Source organism: Eumetopias jubatus, unplaced genomic scaffold (genome assembly GCF_037043125.1).
Source record: "Eumetopias jubatus isolate StellerSeaLion01/CBP00866 unplaced genomic scaffold, mEumJub1_p1.0 scaffold_15, whole genome shotgun sequence".
Lineage (NCBI taxonomy): Eukaryota > Metazoa > Chordata > Mammalia > Carnivora > Otariidae > Eumetopias > Eumetopias jubatus.
The window spans coordinates 88,155,513-88,177,013 of record NW_028274821.1 but is presented as its reverse complement, the minus strand read 5'-3'; the positions used below and the strand labels follow the sequence as shown (position 1 = coordinate 88,177,013).

The following is a 21,501-nucleotide window of genomic DNA, read 5'->3' as shown; positions in this document are numbered from 1 at the left end:
TACAGTATGTCTCATTTATTTGCACAATAAATAAGTCTGAACTAAGTATTTGGAGGAGAAACCACAGCACAGAAACTAAATACCTTGCCTCAAAGGTAAAGTTTTAAAAATTTATTGTCTTTCAGCCCAATGTTCTGGCAGACAACATGGAACTCCATTCCTAAAAGAGCTGGACTCAACGGAAACTGGAAATTATCTTCCCTAGAGAGATCCAGGTGGTTGGAAACCTTTGGAGGAAAGCTACTAGGAGGTTAGGAAGGAGAGCCTCTACGATGGAGTCCTTTTGGTAGAAAGCTGCGACACAGCCAACCTACTCTGAAATAGTTCTTTTGAGAAACACAGTTATAATCCACAGGGAGATAATAAATAAAAGCAGCCACTGTCCATGGATGCCCTGACTCCACAGATTAGGTACAAGCCTCTCGTGTGAACTGAGATTTAAGCTTAACAACAAGCTTTTGGAACTGCTGTTGTTGGTTTTGTTTTTGTTTTTGTTTTTTTTAGCTCACGTACACCACTCAAACTTCTACGAACACATTAGCTGAAGAACTCAAGTGATACCTAAAAATGCCAAGATTCAAACTGACTGTCTGCCAAACCCTGAGGGACATTTCCAAAACCCTGAGTGATTTAATTAAGTGTATTATTCTATTTTTGACTAGTGCCAGCTCCTATCAACATAAACAAGGACTCTCCTACATGCTTCAGAGCCACCTCAATACTACCGTGAAAAGGACTCATTTGGAGAAACAGGTTCCAAGGGTAAAGTGGACTGTCTGAGGTCACTTGCAAACCAGCAGACACCAGGAATAAATTTTAAATTTTCTCTTAGTCCAGACCTCCAGGCACTTCAAACAGAAGGCTGCTGCTCAGTATAATCCTAACTGTTAAAACGTGCTTTCCAGTACAAAAAGAAAGACCACTCTAACACATGCTCTGAGCAAAGCGGTGCCTAGAAATCCTAGCGTCATTTCTTCCATCTTCAGGTGTGATTTCGGTAGGTTCCCAGGGATGTCAAAGCATATTTCAAGCAAACCAGCCCCTTTCCCTTCCCTTGTTCCTGTTCATTGAAGAGAGTGCCTTAACCTGCAGGAGCTAAACCTACCCAACCGCCACAGTGACTATGAGATAAACATAAGAAAAGGAGGGCACCCTGACCACAATGATGCCAGATGAAACAGCTAAGGAGGAAAAAGTAAACTCGTCCCGGCAAAGTTCAGAAGCAGTCCAGTGGAAATTCCAAAGAAGAAAATCTCACTGGAGCCCAGAGGTGAAGTAAGTGATAACAGAAAAGATGGGCGATGTTTGTAATAAATATTTACTGAGCGCCTATTATATGCTCCTCTGGGTGCTGAGGATACAGCAGTGCGTAACACAAAAACGTGGCCAAACAGTGCGGGCACAGTAAGTGACAGGGATGTTGACTTTTAGGACCGAGGATGGTAGGGACAACGGAAAACACTTCAAGCAGGAAGGTGGAAGACGGAGATGTGGTCATCTGGTTAAAGCTTCGGAGTCGGGCCGACTTCGGTCTGAAACCTCACTTTACCACCTAGCTGGTTCTGAGCTGGATTTGTGAGTCATCTGTAAAAGAGAAGGTGCCTCACGGACTTGGGAGAATCCAATGAGCTAATGCATAGGAAGCGCTTCGCCAGTGTCTGGCGCTAGTAAGCGCTCTTTACATAAAGTAAGAACTGTCTCTTTCTTTTCAACATTTCATCTGCTCGTCCCCAAAGTCCAGTAACCGGGCCTGGGCTCTCCTAAAGGATTCGGGCACGTCGGCTGATGGAACCAATGCATGAGAAAATGAATAGCTGGATGAATGAAAGGCTGCGCGGAGAAAGAGGGCAGCAACTGCAGGGAGGTGGCTCGGCGACACACGGAACAGACCTCCTAACGAGCACATGGGGGAACCTGGGAACGTCGCGGGGCAGGGCACCCCGGGCTGCAGCGGGGACCGAGGTGGGGGCTCCCCCGGGCGACCGCGAAGCGCCCCGTCGCGCCTCGAGGGAGCGTCACGCCCGACCAGGAAGCGCGGGGGTGGGGGTGGGGGCCGCCGAGGAACGCGCCCGTGGGGAGGGAGGAAGGGAAGGAGACTAGGTGACGAGATGGGAGGCCGGCGCTGAGGGAAGGGGTGAGGCACCAGCCCCGTCTTGGGAGAAGTCGCCTGAGATCCCCGCGCGCGGGGACCGTTTGGAGGTAACCGCCTCCCGTCTCGACACCCGTCCACCTGGCCAGGCTTCGCCCCGCCACCGCCGCCACATCTCGCCCGCAAGTCCCGCCCGGCTTCCGCTTGACTTCGACCCCGCGCCTCACAGCCACCCCCGCTGACTCGGCCCGCTCCGCACCTCACACACGGCCCGCCGGCGGCCGCCGCCATCTTCGCGCGCGCGCGCCCCAGCCCCGCCCCCAGACGCCGCACCCACGTGACCGTCCGCCTCCGGACCGGCCGTGGATGGTGCTTTTTCGTCACGTGACGGCGGGGCGGGGCCAAGATGGAGACGGCCGGAGAGGTGAGGAACCCGCGGCGAGAGCAGCCGGGGCTGTGAAGCGAGGGGCCGAGTGGCAACGTCTCCGTCCTAGGTGCGAGGCGGTGGAGGATCGCTGGGCGCCAGTCCCCAAGCCTCAGAAAGTGGCTTGCCTGCAGTGGAGCTTCCCTCCTCGCAGCTGGAGAACGGAAAGAGAAGGTGCTGGCTGTGTGAAACTGCCGCTGTCGTCTTGGCGGGGCTTGAGGGACCCAGAGGCCGAGGCGTAGCTAGTCCCCCCGGTTTCCCCGGGGCCCCAGGTCTAGAGACATGACCCGAGAGCACGCTCCCCCGGCCTCGGGGAACGGGGCTCCGCTGAGCGGGTCGGTGCTGGCGGAGGCAGCAGTAGTGTTCGCGGTCGTGCTAAGCATCCACGCAGCCGTGTGGGACCGATACTCGTGGTGCGCCGTGGCCCTCGCAGTGCAGGCCTTCTACGTCCAGTACAAGTGGGACCGGCTGCTACAGCAGGGAAGCGCCGTCTTCCAGTTCCGCATGTCCGCAAACAGTGGCCTGCTGCCCGCCTCAGTGGTCATGCCTTTGCTCGGACTGGTCATGAAGGAGCGCTGCCAGTCAGTGGGGAACCCATACTTCGAGCGCTTTGGAATTGTGGTGGCAGCCACTGGCATGGCAGTGGCCCTCTTCTCTTCAGTATTGGCGCTGGGCATCAGTCGCCCAGTGCCCACCAACACTTGTGTCATCTCAGGCTTGGCTGGAGGTGTCATCATTTACATCATGAAGCACTCACTGAGTGTGGGCGAGGTGATCGAGGTCCTGGAGGTCCTGCTGATCTTCGTCTACCTCAACATGATCCTGCTGTACCTGCTGCCCCGCTGCTTTACCCCTGGGGAGGCACTGCTTGTATTGGGTGGCATCAGCTTCATGCTTAACCAGCTCATCAAGCGCTCTCTGACTGTGGTGGAAAGCCAGGGAGACCCAGTGGATTTCTTCCTGCTTGTGGTGGTGGTCGGGATGGTGCTTATGGGCATCTTCTTCAGCACCCTCTTTGTCTTCATGGACTCAGGTACCTGGGCTTCCTCCATCTTCTTCCACCTCATGACCTGTGTGCTGGGCCTTGGTGTGGTCCTGCCCTGGCTGCACCGGCTCATCCGCAAGAACCCCCTGCTCTGGCTTCTTCAATTCCTCTTCCAGACAGAGACCCGCATCTACCTCCTAGTCTACTGGTCTCTGCTGGCCACCTTAGCCTGCCTGGTGGTGCTGTACCAGAATGCCAAGCGGTCATCTTCTGAGTCCAAGAAGCACCAGGCCCCCACCATTGCCCGGAAGTATTTCCACTTCATTGTGGTGGCCACCTACATCCCGGGCATCATCTTTGACCGGACACTGCTCTATGTAGCTGCCACCATATGTCTGGCAGTCTTCATCTTTCTGGAGTACGTGCGCTATTTCCGCATCAAGCCCCTCGGCCACACTCTGAGGAGCCTCCTGTCCCTTTTCCTAGATGAACGAGACAGTGGACCACTCATCCTGACACACATCTACCTGCTCCTGGGCATGTCTCTTCCCATCTGGCTGGTCCCCAGACCCTGCACACAGAAGGGCAGCTTGGCGGGAGCAAGGGCCCTAGTCCCCTATGCAGGGGTCCTGGCTGTGGGTGTGGGCGACACTGTGGCCTCCATCTTTGGCAGCACCATGGGGGAAATCCACTGGCCTGGAACCAAAAAGACTTTTGAGGGGACCATGACCTCTATATTTGCCCAGATCATTTCTGTAGCTCTGATCTTAATCTTTGACAGTGGAGTGGACCTAAACTACAGTTATGCTTGGATTTTGGGCTCTATCAGCATCGTGTCCCTCCTAGAAGCATACACTACGCAGATAGACAATCTCCTGTTGCCTCTCTACCTCCTGATATTGCTGATGGCCTAGCTGCTGCGCAGCAGTGTTGGAGGAAACAGGGACATGGGGAGGATGAGTGGTCCCCACAGCCGCCAGCCACTTGGGCATGAAGAGCCAAGGGGTGAGAAGCAGATTTGATTTTTCAGTTGATTCAGATTCAAAATAAAAATCAAAGCACTCCTGGTTTTAATTTTGCTGATATTTAAAAAGAAAAAAAGGCTTAAAGAGATCACAGCAACACAAAGAACTTGAGTGTGGTGTAAACCCCCCCCCACCCCACTTCATCTTGTGATCCCCGGGGGTGGGTCCCGATTGGGCCCTGGAGGCAGTAGAGTGTAATGGTCACCACCTCAGGTTCTGGAGTCAAACTAACCTGGTCAGAGTCCTTGGCAGCCCTATTTAACCGTGCAAGTTGCTTAACCACTCTGGGCCTCAGTTCTCCTGTCTGCAATATGGGAATAGTAAGAGCCTGCACCTCACAGGTGAGGAGCCAGGGAGGTGAGGTGTGTGAAGGGTCCAGCCCACAGCCCATGCATAATGAACAAATAGTAAGGGTAAGTGTCATTATTAAGCCAAGGCCAGCCCTCGTGTCAGCAAAAAGCCAGGCAAGCCAAGAGGTTTTATGGGTTGTGCTTGGAGACCAGCATGACCTTACTCCCCTGGCTACATTTGGAGGAGAACCCAAGAGGAAAAGAGCCAAGCGCATGTGCTTTCTCCCCTTTGGGCTGAAGGGGAAAGGTGAAATCGTCTGTTGCATGCGTGGAAGGGCTGGACGAAGAAGAGTATCAGGCCTGGGCCGATTTCCTGTTTCAGCCAACTCCACTCCTGCCTCAAGGCCTCTGCTGCCTGGCTGAGCAGTGCTGATGAAGGTCAAGCTGGATGACACAGGGTCCTTAGCAGGGGGTCCCTCCTGAGACCCTCTCACACTCCAGTCATGTCCAAACCTGTGTTTCTTCTCTTGGTAAGAAATTAGAGACCAGGGGCTGGCGGGGTTCACCAAGAGTTCAGAATGGTTCTCCTGTGGAGCCTATGCTGTATCCTTGCTCTCTGCAGGGCAGAGTCCAGGGCTGCCCCATTCCCCACCGTATCCCCCAGTGCCAGCAGAGCCCCGCATTGTAGCGGGAACCCAGTGGACATTTACCGAGTGCGTGGAACCTATCCCATCAGTGGGAGTTGCCTGAGGCTGGACAAGGTTCTCCCCTTCTCACCCAACCCAGCAGGGACAGGCCTAGCTGGAAGACCTGAGAACTTTGGCCCACCGAGGCCAGAAGCCAGGAGCAGAGTCCTAGCAAGCTCTTCAGGCTAGGGATCTCTACCAAGCCCTGTCCCTCAGAGGAAAGTATTAAGACATTCCTTTTGGGTTCAGAGAAGACTTAACAAACCCTTCCTTTCCCTCTGGCAGCTTTCTACTTGCTAAAAGAGGCAGCAAAATGCCAAGGAAGTGCTTTGCCTCGCTGACTCCCTGGGTGGCCTTTGGGGAAGGGCTCTGTCCTCCAGGCCTCGGCTTATCCACAGAGTTGGGACTGAAAATTAAGGTCACAAATTCTTAAGGCTGCTGAGGCCAGGCAGGTAATGCGGTGGAGGACAGGGGAAGTGGGAAGTGAGGAGCGGAGGTGCCTCCAAGGAGGCTGTTCCAGCCAGGCATCACTGCGCTCAGCCGCAGGCCCACAGTTGCTGACCTGCTCATTCAAGGAAGCTTAGAAACGTGCATTATTATGTGAAACCTCCCAGTTTTAAAAAAAAAAAAAAATTTTTTTTTTTTTTTCCAAAAAACCCTGAGGCCCAGACAAAACACATCCATAGCCCGTTTGCAACCTTTGGGCCAAATCCTGGCTGTGCAGATCTTGAATGTCTACCACATTGCCCCTGCAGAAGGTCTGGGTGCCCGCCAAGCATGCCCACAGAGAGGGACCATGGAGGCCTACTCTGGCCCCTTGATTGTACAGGTGGCAAACTGGGCCCAGCCTGTGACCAGAAAACAAGTCGGTCACAAAGCCAGGACCAGAATCTGGAACTGTATTCCCAGCCCTGGTCTTCTCCCCTCCCCAAGCAAGGAGTACTGGGGAGCACAAAGGTTAGAAGTACAGGCTGAGTCACTAAACTGAACAGCCCTGTGACTGGAGCAGGTCACTGAAACTTCCCACACCACGTGTCAGCTTCTCCTGTCTGTTAAACCCAGATGATAAGAGCACCTTGCTGGGAGGTGTGAGGACACAGACAAAACACTTAAAACTCTTGGCACAGCAAAACACCCGCGGTGTTATTAAAATCGTGCAGACCTCACCTGGCAGGGCTGGGACACCTGGGAAGATTTTCAGCAGGGCTCTCATCTTGAAAGCAAAGCAGTTTGGGAAAGAAGGGTCGAGAAGCTGCATTCAGAAGTCGCTTTTATTGCATGTCTTGCATCATCATCATCCGAGTTGCATCTGAGAGAACAGTGGGAAGCCAGCAGAGAAGTACCCAGAATGCTTTCATGGTGAGAGGCTGCCTTCAGGGGGAGGTTGAGGTGGGGCAGGGGAGAGGCAGAGAGATAGAGGTCTCCGGAAAGCCATCCATCCGGGGCTCCTGCTGCCCACCTGCCACCTCCCGCCTGCCTGTCTGCAGGGCTGAGGGGCACAGACCCCGGCAGGGAGAAAGCGTAGGGAGGAGAGATTCGACTTCCCCTTTGCAGCTGGGCAGCCGGGTGAGACGCTGGTGCGTGAGGCCCACGGCTTCACCCGGATGGGCCAGGCCCAGCCCAGAGAGGGCACTCAGGTGTACAGTGGGGGAAAGGGCAGCTCAGCTGTTGGCTGGAGCCTGCAGAGAGAGAGCGAGATGACTTTGAGGCACCAGTGTCACTGTTCCCTGCCTCCAGGACCTCTTCAGGAGCTTGTCCAGGGTGCGCTTGTCCAGGGCACGGGCGCACACACACACCCACACGCGCACACCCACCCCCTGCCACCTACCAGTTCTCCGGGCTCCAGACGGTGCCCAAGCTCTCCATGAGATGGAAAGTGTAGGCATGGCGTGAGTGGTCAGAGAGGTTCTGCTCACTCTTGTGTACCACTTCTCCATGGATTAGGACGAGGTCCCCTGGCAGGAATGCACCGGATCAGGAGAACACTTGGCAGGGAGGGACAGAGGCCCCTCCTCCCTTGAGTGGTTCTGTGGCCTGTTCATCCTCCAGGGTCAGAGGCTATGCTATTGGCCGGAGGTTCCCTGGGACCAAGTTCCCTCTGCTGTGACCTGTGCCCTTGGCAAGCCTTGGCAAGGGCATCCCCTTCTGTGGTGTTTGCAGAACCAGGCCGAAGTGTCTGTACTGTGCCAAGTAGCTGGGACCTTGCTATCAAAAGCTCGGCCGGGTGGCGCCTGGATGGCTCAGTGGTTAAACGTCTATCTTCAGCTCGGGTCATGATCCCAGGGTCCTGGGATCGAGCCCCATGTTCCTTCTCCCTCTCCCTCTCCCTTTGTCCCTGCCTCCCTCCCCGGCTCATGCTCTCTCTCTCTCAAATAAATAAAATCTTAAAAAAAGCCAGGCTGGACATCAGGTTGCCCTGTTCTAAAAGGAATGGCCAGCATTCGTTCAGCATCTGCTGTGTGCCCCATCTTGTATGCATCATCTATCTCACTGACCTCCCCACTTTACGTTTGGAAAGACTGAGGCTCAGGGAGGTTCAGTCATTTGCCTAAAGAGACAGCAGAGTCTGGATTCTAGCCTGATCCGGGAGGCCTTCCGGTTAATGGCGCGGCCTTCAGACTTCCCAGTGCCCGTCCAGTCTGACCTCCCATTCTGTGACTTCACGGGCCGCAGGGGAGCTGGGGGGTCGGAGCAAGCACAGACCCACAGGCACAGCCTCAGAGCCTGCCTCCCTGCCCTCTGCATTCCCACCTACCTCTCCGCACTGGGGTGGGCACAAAGAGGCTGGCATCCCGGACAGGCTCTGACCCAAGGAAGCTGATGTCAGGCTTCGAGCCAGCAGGGGTCCGGACCAGCCTTCTGGACACCCCACCTGCAGGCCAAGGTGGAGCCTTTAGCCTCTCTTTTATCCGGGCCTCTCTGCCGGGGGGGGGGAGGCGGGGGGGGATATGCGTGGGCAGGGCGAGACAGGTGTCCTTACCGGTATGGGAGCCTGGGATGAACCAGAGGCAGCCATTCTCCAGAGTGGCATCCTCCACTGCTATCCATATGCCCAGCAGCCGGCCCAGGGGCTCCGTGTGCAGGAAGGTGGAGTCCTGGTGAGGGGTGACTGCAGCAAGCCACCCCAACCCTGGGCATGAGGAACCTGGCCCACCTCACCTTGGCCTTGTTCCCCACTCCCTGGTGCTCTCTGAGCCTTCCCGAGTCAGCTGGAAACCCACGACTTCCTGGCCTGGAGACTCAGGGCACGAGAGTTCACCTCTCAAAACTTCCGTTTCCTAAACCATGAAGTGGCCTCGGCAGTCACCTACCTCATAGGGTTGCTGAAGGACCCCACGACACAGTGTGTGAAAAGTGCTTAGTACTGGGCCCAACGCTATACTTGCTAAAAAGTGGCTGATGTGGTTTGATTCTAGCCAGGCAACTAAAGCCACCATCCTTTACCAAACAGCCACCAGAGGGTCCACTGGGCGGCGTAAGACCGGGGAGTTGAGTACAAAAGGAGAGGGCGTGCGACTGGCCCCCATCCACATCTTAACCCCTTCCACCCAGTGCTGGGGCTCAGCCAGGACAGAGGACCACTGAACAAAGGACTTCAGACTGCGGATGCTAGTCTCCCTTCCTTCCTTCCCGGGGAACTGTGTGTTTTCCAAGCCCCAAACTTGAAGAGGGACTTGAGCAATCCAGACAGCGTCCAGAGGAAGGTGTCCTAATGGTGGGTGCTCCAAAGAATTTGGAGGAGGACCGACTGAAGGAGGTGGGCGTGCTGAACTCAGGGAGGGGCTGCTCATCCCTTCAGGAGACTGTCCTCGGGCTGAACGGTGGGGAGGAGCGGGCGGTCACAAGGAGGCCGACTTGGGCTCATGCACGGAAGGAAAGGGCTGGCTGTGAGGGGATGAGCCCCCTGTCATGGGAGGTATTTAAGCAGAAGTAGGTAATTGCCCACGAGGGAGGCTGTAAAGGGTATCTGTGCATCCAGAAGGGAACAAAAGTTAGCTTCTCCCTCTTGCCCACGGACACCTCAGCAAGCGCCATCCCTCCCTCCACAGACCTAACAAGCACCAATGCCCCAGATCTCCTACCGTGGCCTTTGCTGGCCCCCACAGCCTGTTCTCAGCTCACCTTCGCCACCAAAGTGAGGTTGCTGCAAGAGAGAAGAAGGGCCAGGTGAGGCCAGGGGAAAGTGGGTTGGAGCAGGGGCCGCACTGAGTCTTGTGGGGTGCTCTAACCCGGCCACAGGTTATCCTCTGAGGATTCCACATCGGCACTCAGCTATGGAGTACCCACCATGTGCCAGGCCCAGGAGGGCTGCAAAGAGAGAAAGCGCCCTGCCCACAAGGGTGCTCCAAGTCTGAGCACAACACGCATGCCTACCGAGAGCAAAGGCAGAAGTGAGGGGCGGCAAGAGTGACTTGGGCCCAGGCCTGAGGCTAAGCCTCTCAGCCCCATGATCAGACACGGGTCCCTCTCTTCCCAGGGGAAAACTGGAAGGCTTCTTGGAAGAGGTGGCACTGAGCTGGGCCTTGAAGCTGGGAGCAGAGCATTTCAATGGCAAAAGAAGGAAGAAGGGAGTCCTGGGGGTCTCCTTCCCTCCTGCCACCAAATTTTAACTGAGCAAACTGAGCACCAATTAAATGCCAGGCGCCTTACCCAGAGGAGACGGATTTTGCATGTTCTCCGTGCAACTTAGTAATTCCTCAGGGAAGCAGCTTTTGGTCCATCATAAGGAGGGGCTTGGTATGAGGACTTTGCCCATATTACAGAGGGTAAACTGAGGCCTGGGAAGGACAGGGGAGCTCACCTTAAAGATGTACATGCTCTGCACGACCACGGGCATCTGGAAGCCCAGACTTTTGGCCAAAGCCTGAAAGGGGACAGAGGTCAAACTTCTAGCCTGCCCTCACCCACATCTGGGCCCCCCCCCACCCTCACCCACACCCCTGCTCACCTGCACCTTGGGGGAGTATGTGACACTCCTGAAGACAGGGTCATAGGCATGCAGAGCTGCAGGACAGAGGCAGGCTGACCAGCCAGCCCCCCCCGCCCTCACGTGTCCCTCCGTGCCTGGCCCTGGGTGCCCAGACACAGGCCTTGCTATGGCTTCTCACCTATTTGTATGCATTGAGCTTTCTGCTGGTTTATAACCAAGAGATGGGCCCACAACCTTATTCTCGACCTTGCAGCCATCTGGAAACCTCACTCCAGACCTGACTCAAAGGGGCCCCTAACTTGGTAGTAATCTCGGTCCTGCCACTTGCTCTGTGCTGATTCAGGTGACCATTTCTCTCCTATAAGCCTGTTTCTCCTCTGTACCGCAGAACCAGAGATCAGCCCTGCCTCTCAGGCTGCCCCAAGACTCGAAGGGCTAACACATGTGCAGCCTCAGGCCAGGGCCTGGCACCGAATACCTGATCATCTCATTATTATTATTGTTGTCATTACAAAAAGTGAGGGATGGGGGGGTACCTGGCTGGTTCAGTCGGTTAAGCGTCTGCCTTGGGTTCACGTCATGATCCTGGGGTCCTGGGATTGAGCCCCGCGTCGGGCTCCCTGCCCAGTGGGGAGTCTGGTTCTTCCTCTCTCTCTGCCCCTCCCCGCCCCCGGCTCGTGCTCTATCTCTCAAATAAATAAATAAAATCTTTTTTTAAAAAAGTGAGTATTGGATATACTTATTGCCACTGAATTGTGTATTTCAAAATGGTTATGACGGCAAATTTTATATTATATGTATTTTACCACAATTCTTTTCACAAAGCTACCATGATATAACTTCAAGTTTAAAAATGAGTAGGGGCGCCTGGGTGGCTCAGTCAGCTGAGGGTCCGTCCGACTCTTGATTTTGACTCAGGTCATGATCTCGGGGTCATGGGATCAAGCCCCTGCATCGGACTCCAGGCTCAGTGGGGATTCTGCTTGAGATTCTCTTTCTCCCTCTCCCCCTCCCCCTGCTCACACACTCTCTCTTTCTCTCTCTAAATAAATAAATAAAATCTTAAAAAAAAATAAGTGGTCTGCAAAATAAATTATAACGTATGATCCCGGGGAAAGAAAGAGGGCACCCTAGCTTCATGTTGGGGTCTCAGAATAGGGGCGATGCTAACATGTTAAGTGCTCCTGAAGGAGGCTCCAGGAAGCAGTGGGAACCAGGAGGCACCCCCCCATGCCTGAGGCCTGGATCATCACCAGGTCAGGCAGCAGAGGGTCTACACATGTCCATCTGCGTGGGCGGCTCAGGCGGCCCCTCTTCCCAGTGCTGTGGTGGTAGTGTCTAGGATTAGCATCATAAGGCCAGAGGAGCAGGCCCAGAAGGGGAACTGAAGCCAGAAATGCCTTTTGCTGGGCCACTAACTTACGGTGGTCCTTGGGTTAGGCCCCAAGGCCCTTCAGGCCTCAGTTTCCCTGTTTCCTTTCCCCCAGGCACCTGCTTACCGTGGCCAATTTTATTGACGGACTTCTCTGGAGGGACCAGGAAATTTCCTGTAGCACAAGGAACAGGTAAAGGCAAATGAGCTGGAGCCCACCCTCCCCTGGGCAACTGGCCTTGGGGGCCCCCCAGCTGTCGGGGGAGACACCCCAGTCCAGCCCTTCCCACACCCCGGGGGCCCCAGCTCCGAACCTTTCTTGTCAAAAACGCCTTTCTCGAAGAAGAACCGAATCTTGTCGCCACTGCTCAAGAAATAGTCTTTGTTGCCCTGGCCCTGTGGAGAGGGGATGTCAGAGTGACTGAGAGAGCATCACAGGGTCAGAGCTGGGCCCGGCCAAGGGGGAAGGGGATGCTTATGCTTCCCAACCCCACAGGGCTACAGACCCCCCTGGCCCTTCTCAAACTCATCCACTGAGGCACAGACCTCAGTGAACAGGAACCCCAAGTGCCTGGAAGTGCAATAGGAAGCCACAAGCATAAAATTTCCTGGAAACCTCTTAATAAGTCACATAATTCTTATGCTCGGTACGGTGTGATTCTGAACCTAGGCACCATAATCAAACAGGTATGGTTCCCAAGTAGCCTTGGTCACTTGTTTTACTGCTCAGCGCCTGTTTCCTTATCTGTAAAGGGAAATAGTAATAGAACGGACCGCCTCTGGATTGGTGGAGGCTTCGGGTAGAGGCTGAATCTTACGGTAGTTGAGAACACAGCCCATAGAGCTAGAATACTCAGGTTCAAATCCCAGCTCTGCCAGTGGGTTGCTGTGTGACCACAACCACAGTACTGAACCTCTCTGGGCTTAGTTGCCTCATAAAGTAGGGATGTGATTAAAGGTATCTCATAGGGCATTGTAGAGATTTTGAATTGGTATATACAGAAAGCACCAGAACAGTCCTTGGAATGTGGAAAGTGCCGCATGAATATCTGCTTTTACCATCATCATTCCTGCTGTTGCTAAACAAAAAACAGCCAGGGCACGGCTAAATGCTTGATGAATATAACCTATTACTCATCTTTTTCTGTTTTCTCAATAACCTTTCCTTGTTAATTTTAATACCATGTTTTACATTTCTTTTTTTAAAAAGATTTATTTATTTTAGAGAGAGAGAAGCGTGCGCTGGGGGAGGAAAGGCAGAGGGAGAGGGAGAGAGGATCTCAAGCAGACACCCTGCTGGGCGCAGAGCCCAACATGGGGCTCGATCTCACAACCCTGAGATCACAACCTGAGCCGAAACCAAGAGTCGAAGGCTTAACTGACAGCACCACCCAGGCGCCCCCATGGTTTACATTTCTTAGCGTCATATGAAAATAACGCTTCAGGAAGATGCCCAGTGTTTTCCCTGTGGTTTTAGTTGCCCTTGGCTACCATCATGTAGATCTCCCTACCTTCCTGTGTGGTCACATGAGTGGAGCTGAGGGTGCCGACCCCCCAAGTTCTCCAGGTGGCACAGCCCCCTGCCTCCCTCACGCGTGCACACCTACTCTCCCGTGTGCCTCGGGCTCTGTGGTGACCTGCCGGGCCCTTTCACCGCGCTTCCCACCGAAAACTATACGTTTGTTTTCCAATGTTCATAGGTGTTCTGTATCAGGATCAGGGTGAGGGAAACAAGTCAGGGAAGCATAACTGATAATAATAATATTAAAGATAATGAAGCTAGGGGTGCCTGGATGGCTCAGTCGTTAAGCGTCCGACTTTTGATCTCAACTCAGGTCTTGATCTCAGGGTTTGAGTTCAAGCCCAACGTTGGGCTCCGTGCTGGGCGTGGAGCCTACTTAGAAAATAATAATAATAATTAAAGATAATGAAGCTAAACATGTCAAAGATTCTACTTGACTCCTTAATTCATTCACCAGGGAACCAGTAAAATGTTCAAAGAATTCCAAGAATGCTGAAATGAATTTGCAGATGGATGGGACACGGATCGATCTACTGAGGATAATTGCATTCTGCGGGACCCACTTCATACCCACTTCTGTGGACATTATTATCAGTTTTTTTTTTATTTTTAAGTGATCTGTACACCCAACATGGGGCTCGAACTGACGACTCCAACATCTGAGTGTCACACGCTCTACTGACTGAGCCAGCCAGGCTCCCCTGTTATTATCAGTTCTATACAACCTACAGAGTCGGAAAATAACTCAAAGTAAGCTGGAAGTGGATGGGCACCCAGTGATCTTTTTCCCTTTTTTTTTTTTTTAAGATTGTATTTAATTATTTGAAAGAGAGCACACACTCGTGCATGTGCGCACATGGGTGGGGGAGGAGCAGAGAGAGAGGGAGAAGCCCACTCCCTCCTGAGCAGGGAGCCTGACACAGGGCCCAATCCCAGGACCCTGAGATCAGGACCTCGAGGGTTAGGCTTAACTGAGCCACCCAGGTGCCCCTGATCTTTTTCCTTTTAATGCCCATTTCAAAGTCTTAATGTCAGTGGTGAATATTGAGGGTTTACCGAGTACCAGGCACTGTGCTGAGCTCTTTGCAAGCATTATAAACCAAGATACAGACACTTTATTCTCCCATCCTCCACCCAACCCTTCACTGGTCTCTGGAACATTCTCAGAAGGCATCTTCAGAGGGCACAAGATTGGCCCCCTCACTCTTTGGGGCCTTGAGTGACCTGTATCTAGGCACTGGAACCCCTTCTCTGCTGTCCCCACCTAGAAGGCGGGAGTGAGGGCAAATGAAACCCACTATTTGGAGGAAATTATTCTGTAACCCTTAGTCCTCCGGAAGTGCCTCAGCTGCGCTCTCCGGGTTCCCAGTCTTAAGGCCATTGTAATCCCCTTTATGCCCACCAGATGGCAGGAGCTTCTCAGCATGAAGGAGCCATATTAACAGGCAGGGACCACAGCTTTGGCTCAGGGGCCACGCCACAAACAGGCTCCTTTTTTTTTTTTTCTTTTCTTTTTCTTTCCTTTCCTTTCCTTTGCTTTCTTTTTTCTTTTCCTTTCTTTCTTTCTTTCTTTCTTTCTTTCTTTCTTTCTTTCTTTCTTTCTTTCTTTCTTTTTCTTTCTTTTTTTTAAAGATTGTATTTATTTATTTAGGAGGGAGCAAAAGCGAGAGAGATCACAGAGGGAGAGGAAGAAGCAGACTCCCCGCTGAGCAGAGAGCCCGATGCCTGGGATCATGACCTGAGCTGAAGGCAGACGCTTCATCGCCTGAGCCACCCAGGCGCCCCCACAGACAGGCTCCTGAAGGGTTACGTGAACTGTGTGGGAGAACCCCGAGTCTCAACTTACCTCATGTCAAACTGTATTGAGTCCTATTAAGTCATGAGGGGTGGGGGTGGAGAAGCTGTGTTTCTAGCCTCACTGGGGGATCAGAATCACTTGGCTTATTCTGGGTTGCTGGCCACAAAAGAGGCCCTTGTGGCAGGAGAACCACTAAGGAAGTACAGCAGAGCCTGTGTGAACAGCCGATCTGGGTTCAAATCCTCATTCTACCAATTACTAACCACAGGGTGTGGGGCAAGTGAGCCAGGCCTCATTTTCCCCAGCTGTCAAATGGGGGTAATAACATCAACCTTATAAATCCATAGTGGGGGGCACGTGGGTGGCACCTGGGTCGTTAAGCATCTGCCTTCGGCTCAAGTCATGATCCCAGGTCCTGGGATCGAGCCCCACAATCGGGCTCCCTGCTCCGCGGGAAGCCTGCTTCTCCCTCTCCCACTCCCCCTGCTTGTGTTCCTGCTCTCACTCTCTCCCTCTCTCTCTCTGTCAAATAAATGAATAAAATCTTTAAAAAAAAAAAAGTCCATAGTGAGGAGAGAGGGAAATACGCAGATAAGGCACTTAGCCTGGCACAGGGAGGGCTCAGGGCCTGATGTGGTATCAGAACGAGCCCATGGGCCTCAGGGCCCTCCCTTCCAGGCTGCTGCTCTGGCTGGGGACTGAGCCCCACCCCCACCCCCATCAAAGACCAGATCCCATTCTCACCTGCCCCAGGCACTTACTTTGGTTCTCAGCTGCTCATCTTCCTGGGTGGAAAATTCTATGCGGTAGTGGACAGGGACATCCATGTCAGCCACTAGCTCGCCAATCCTCTGTTGCATGGCGGCACATTCATCTGCAGATAAAAATCCTTCCAGCACCAGGAATCCATCCTCCTGAAACTGAAGGCAAGAAGAAAACTCAGGCTTCCCCCTTTCACACGCTCTTTATGAGGACTGACCTGACTCCTCCCTGAAACCCAAAGCTGTGTGAGGGCAGGACCAAGTGTCCTGTTCATTGCTCTGTCTCCCCCACACGCACCCCCCACCCCAGCCACAGTGTCTGGAACCCAGTGAGGTGCAGCCAATATTGGTTGCCTGAATGAAGGGAGGTGGAAGGGGAGGTGCCCCCCCATCCTTCCCCTCCAGCGGGCTTGGGTCACATGGGAATACAACCTCATTCATTTATTCAACTAAATTCATTGAGCATCTACTGTGTACCAGCATGGTTTTAGGAGCTGGAGCTACAGTAATGAGGAAGCCTGCCGTCCTGGAGCTTACAGTCTAGCAACAGAGGCTGACATCAAATAAACCAGCATGCAGAGAGATGTGCTGTCACAAACTGCTGCATGCAAGGAGGGGGGGGCAGATTCAACAGCTAAAGGCAGAGGTGTCTAATGTAAACCAGATGGGGGACAGAGGAGTCTCAGGGTAGCAGCTCTGACATTTGGCATTTAAAGGGGCATTTAAAGGGGACCAGCTGGGGCATCTGGGTGGCTCTGTCGGTTAAGTGGCTGCCTTTGGCTCAGGTCATGATCTCCAGGTCCTGGGATCCAGTCCCACATCAGGTTCCCTGCTCAGCGGGGAGTCTGCTTGTCCCTCTCCCTCTGCCCCTCACCCTGCTCGTGCTCTCTCTTGCGCGCGCGTGAATAAATAAAATCTTTTTTTTTAAGATTTTATTTATTTATTTGACAGAGCGAGACACAGTGAGAGAGGGAACACAAGCAGGGGGAGTGGGAGAGGGAGAAGCAGGCCTCCCACCGAGCAGAGAGCCCGATGCGGGGCTGGATCCCAGGACCCTGGGACCATGACCTGAGCTCAAGGCAGACGCTTAACCATCTGAGCCACCCAGGCGCCCCTCTTTTTTTTCTTTTTAAAGATTTTATTTATTTATTTGGGAGAGAGAGAGAGAGAGAGCACGCACATGAGAGGGGGGAGGGTCAGAGGGAGAAGCAGACTCCCTGCTGAGCAGGGAGCCCGATGCAGGACTCGATCCCGGGACTCCAGGATCATGACCTGAGCCGAAGGCAGGCGCTTAACCAACTGAGCCACCCAGGCGCCCTGGAAGTCACCTCTTGAACCCACTGTGAAGTATCTGTTTCCCAATTACTGACCCTCCCCATTCCTTCCCTCACTCCCCTATGGATGCCCAGTGCCCAGTTCTGTCTTCCACACCTGGGAAGTTGGGACATTCATGCTCACCCACCGTGGTCCCTTTGGTCTCTGGACAGCTCTGTGTGACGGATACTTAATCCTCGGGGCACCTGGGTGGCTCCTGGGATGGAGCCCCGCGTCAGGCTCCTTGCTCAGCGGGGAGTCTGCTTCTCCCTCTCCCCTCTGCCCCTCCCCCTGCTTATGCTCACTTTCACTGTCTCTAATAAATAAATAAAATCTTTATTTAAAAAAAGATACTTAGGGGTGCCTGGGTGGATCAGTCGTTAAGCATCTGCCTTCGGCTCGGGTCATGATCCCAGGGTCCTGGGATCGAGCCACACATCGGGCTCCCTGCTCGGCGGGAAGCCTGCTTCTCCCTCTCCCACTCCCCCTGCTTGTGCTCCCTCTCTCGCTGTGTCTCTCTGTGTCAAATAAATAAATAAAATCTTTTAAAAAAAGATACTTAATCCTCACATCAGTATCGAGCTGAACATTTCCTCCTCCGGAACTGGGTCACCCACAGCAAACTGTGTGTACCCGTGACCCAGCAGACACACTGAGGCAAGAACTTGTTGAGGTAAAAAGTTGGGGGCTCAGCAAAAAAGGGAGCAAAGATGTACTAATGGGGGTATTCACTGAGGGTGGTTGAAAGAGAGCAATAAATCGGAAACAATGTAAATGCTCAGCACAAGGAGAGTCAGTCATTCAACAAAGTATGTTTGATCTATCTGGAGCACAACACAGCTGATAAAAATCATGTGGTAGAAAAATATTTACTGACATGGACATATGTGCCTGATATACTGTGAGATGGGGGAAAAAAAAAAAGCTGAACACAGATTCGTGTTTTAGTCAGTGCAAGATCTTGGGCGACCCCCTTCCCTTTTCCACCCTCAGACCCCCAAGTCGGAGAAACAGTACTTCCTCCTTTATAAAACGGTGGGCAAACACTCATAAGAAGTAGCTGTTGTGATCGACTTTTAAAGATTCTCGGGCTGTCTACCAAAATACTAAGTCTCAGGGTGGGAAATTACGGGTGGTTTTCCATTTCCTTCTTTGAGATTTTTCTGTATTTTTCAGCATTTTCTTCTAGTCATCAGGAACAAACAAGGGTCGCGGTGTTGTTTTTTAAGATTTTATTTATTTATTTGACAGAGAGAGAGAGCGCGCACAAGCAGGGGGAGGAATGGCAGGCAGAGGCAGAGGGAGAAGCAGGCTCCCCGCAGAGCGGGGCGGGGGTGGGGTGGGGGGGAAGCCGGATGCGGGACTCGATCCCAGGACCCCTGGACCACGACCTGAGCCGAAGGCAGTCGCTTAACCAACTGAGCCACCCAGGCGCCCACAAGGGTCGCGTTTTTTAAGTGTGTGTCACTCTCCATTCCCAAGCGTTAGCCTTTCGTGTTTGACCGCAGGTGGGACCCGGCCGCGCTCGCGGGGCGGGAGCAATCGCCTCCCGCGTTGGCCCCGCCCCGCCCCGGGCCCTGGCTCCTCCCCCACCCACCCCCGCGTCCCACCCCCGCGTCCCCCCCCCCTCCGCGTCCTGCCCTCTTTGCCCTCAGGGCCCACTCCTGGGCCTGAACTGGCTGATCTTTACTTTTTGTTTTGTTTTGTTTTTGGTTTAGATTTTATTTATTTATCTGATAAATAAATAAAAGAGAGCGCGAGTGCGCCGGATCCGGAGCAGGGCGGGCAGGCAGAGGCAGAGGGAGAAGCGGACTCCCTGCTGAGCAGGGAGCCCGGTGCGGGCTCCATTCCAGGACCCCGAAATCACGAGCGGAGCCAAAGGCAGACGCTCAACCGACTGAGCCACCCAGGCGCCCCTGATCTTTACTCTTTATTCTGGTTTCAGTCCCGCGGACCTTCCCACCTCACCCCGGACCTGTGGCCCTGACGGCCCCCGGCCGTCTGTGCAGAAGTTAGGGGTCGTGGTTGGACACCGACCACTCTGGGTTTCAGTTTCCTCTTCTGAAAAACGGCAGGGGGTCAGGTTGAGATTCCCAGGGTCTACTAGAGGCGCGGAGGCACCCCCAACTCTTCCCTGATCTCTCGGACCCCCACCCCACATGACCCTACCTTCTGGAGCTGGGAGGGGCTCAGGCAGGCCATGGGGATGAGACTCTGGGTGCTGCGCTGCTGGAGGCCAGAGAGGAGAAAATACAAATTAGAGTATGAAGGTCAAGTTCCAGTTCCAAAGTTCCTAGTAAGGTGGGGGTGCAGAGCAGCTGGAGCCTGGGAGGCCCAGGGGGACTTAACCCTTGCCTACCCAGAGGAAACCCAATCCCAGCCCCCAGCCTCTCCTCCCCCAAGCACACACACCAGCCTGAATTACCACCCCCCCCATCACTTCCGTGCCTGGATGGAGCCCTTGCCTCTGACCTAGCTCAATACCCTGGGTCCATCCCTAGTTAATCCAGGATTAGCCCTTTCCAATCTCCTTCATGGTTTCTAAGGGCTCCCTCCCAGTTGCTTTGCAGAAACCACCCCCTTCTGGCTGCTAAACAGGTGCCTAGAGATTGTATTCCAGGAGTGTCAGTGCAAAGAAGCTGGGTAGACAGGAGGATCCCTGAGTCCCAGTCCAGGCAGCCTGACTCACTGGGACCTCTGACGAATGTCAGCCCCTCTCTGGACTTCAGGCATGGATTAGAAAGTCCCCAGGCCGCCAGCATCAACGTGGGGTGGGGGTGGGGGGGTACACATCAGACTGGTCAGACCGGGCCGAGTGGCTTTGTGTTCCGAAGGTGGAAAAGGTCCCTCAGAGAATTGTCTGGGCCTCTCCTAGCTCTGACCCCCTGAAACTCTGTCCGTCTTGGGAGGATTAGGGAAAGATGGAAGGGTCAGCCTACAGCTCAGAGGAAGACAGCAGATAAAGGGATATCTTATTTTTTTCAGAGGAAGACAGCAGATAAAGGGATATCTTTTTTTTTTAAGATTTTATTTATTTATTTGACAGAGAGAGACATAGGGAGAGCAGGAACACAAGCAGGGGGAGTGGGAGAGGGAGAAGCAGGCTTCCTGCGCGCGGAGCAGGGAGCCCGGTGTGGGGCTGGATCCCAGGACCCTGGGATCATGACCTGAGTCGAAGGCAGACGCTTAACGACTGAGCCACCCAGGCACCCGATAAAGGGACATCTTAGAGGGGAAGGGGCTAGGGGCACCTAGTTGGCTCAGTTGGAAGAGCATGTGACTCTTGATTTCTGGATCCTGAGTTCAATCCCCACATTGGGTGCAGAGATTACTTAAATAAATAAATCTAAAAAGAAAAAAACAGAAACAGAAAGAGGAAGAAGAGGATATAGATGGGGGCCTGGGTCTCCAGAATGAGGGAGGGAGAAACCCTGGTTCCTGTTCCCGCCCCGCCCTCCCCCCCCCAGGCCCAAGATGTTGGGTGTCTCAAATCCAGCGGGCACAGTGGACACCACCAGCCAGGACAGAAGCCACCGGCCCTGCTCAGCAGCTGACGGGCCCATTTTGGCTGTAGCTCCTGAAGACGGGCCGCTGGCCTTCCCCGAAATGACATTTTTCTGAATGGCGAAGGGACAGAATGTCTTGGGAAGGAGCGTGGGGACATGAGCTCAGCCTTCAGGAGCCTTGGCCCCAAGTCAAGTCGTGTTTTCTGGGCCCACTGCACTGGGAGTGACTGCCCAGTGCCGATTCCCGAGGGCCGGGGAGAGGGGTGGCCAGGCTCCTGAGAATGGAGGAGAGGTTCCGAGGAGCTCAGCTGGGTGAGAAGGGCAGGCAGAAGACAAACTATGCAGGCAATACAGTGAGACTAGGCTCGCTTGAGGCAAGGCCCGTTCCCAGCTGTCCTGGCCCCATCTGATGCAACTGCCCAACAAATACAGGGACGCCTACCATGGGTCGGGGGCACAACGACGGTCCCCATCATGCTGGGCTAGCGGCTCCCCTGGGAACTCCCACCAAAGTCTTGTAGTGGAGGCTTAGTGAGGCAGACTGGCTTTGAGTCTGGGCCTGGGCCTTGCTTTCCCCATCTGTAGTTTGGGGATAACCTCTCATAAGGAGGAAGAGGAATGCTTTACTGCCAATAAAGAGCTTGGCACAGGGCCTAGCACTTACTAAAAGTGCCTATCAGCTGTTCACCAAAAGTTAGCTGGGGCTGTTCTGGGTGAAATGTGAGGGTATTTTGATTTTTGAACTTCCCCATTTTCCAAACCGCTCTTGTCATCCGTGGAAAGATTATACCCCTGAGGC

At 53.8% G+C, this 21,501-nt stretch overlaps 3 protein-coding genes across 3 annotated transcripts in view; 1 reads left to right on the top strand and 2 right to left on the bottom strand.

The window, feature by feature from the left end:
* The window catches only part of NUP188 (nucleoporin 188), a 45,044-nt gene extending 42,642 nt beyond the window's left edge, over positions 1-2,402 (bottom strand). The window contains exon 1 of the mRNA XM_028107707.2: positions 2,349-2,402. Within this exon, the coding sequence (XP_027963508.1) occupies positions 2,349-2,380 (32 nt within the window). The 5' untranslated portion in view covers positions 2,381-2,402. The remainder of the gene's footprint in view (positions 1-2,348) is intronic.
* A 9-nt stretch (positions 2,403-2,411) lies between these two features.
* On the top strand, positions 2,412-4,566 carry DOLK (dolichol kinase). Its single transcript, XM_028107708.2, has one exon. It carries the CDS (start codon positions 2,796-2,798, stop codon positions 4,410-4,412), a length of 1,617 nt encoding a protein of 538 aa, XP_027963509.1. The 5' UTR covers positions 2,412-2,795; the 3' UTR covers positions 4,413-4,566.
* A 2,440-nt stretch (positions 4,567-7,006) lies between these two features.
* PHYHD1 (phytanoyl-CoA dioxygenase domain containing 1) lies at positions 7,007-19,398 on the bottom strand. The gene is made up of 11 exons (XM_028107848.2): positions 19,366-19,398; positions 15,883-16,041; positions 12,116-12,197; positions 11,929-11,976; positions 10,448-10,503; positions 10,301-10,363; positions 9,622-9,643; positions 8,480-8,608; positions 8,255-8,371; positions 7,328-7,454; positions 7,007-7,178 (listed from the first exon to the last, which is right to left on the bottom strand). The coding sequence occupies exons 1-11, from the start codon at positions 19,396-19,398 to the stop codon at positions 7,133-7,135; spliced, it is 882 nt and encodes a 293-aa protein (XP_027963649.1). The 3' UTR covers positions 7,007-7,132.
* Positions 19,399-21,501: the final 2,103 nt, after the last annotated feature.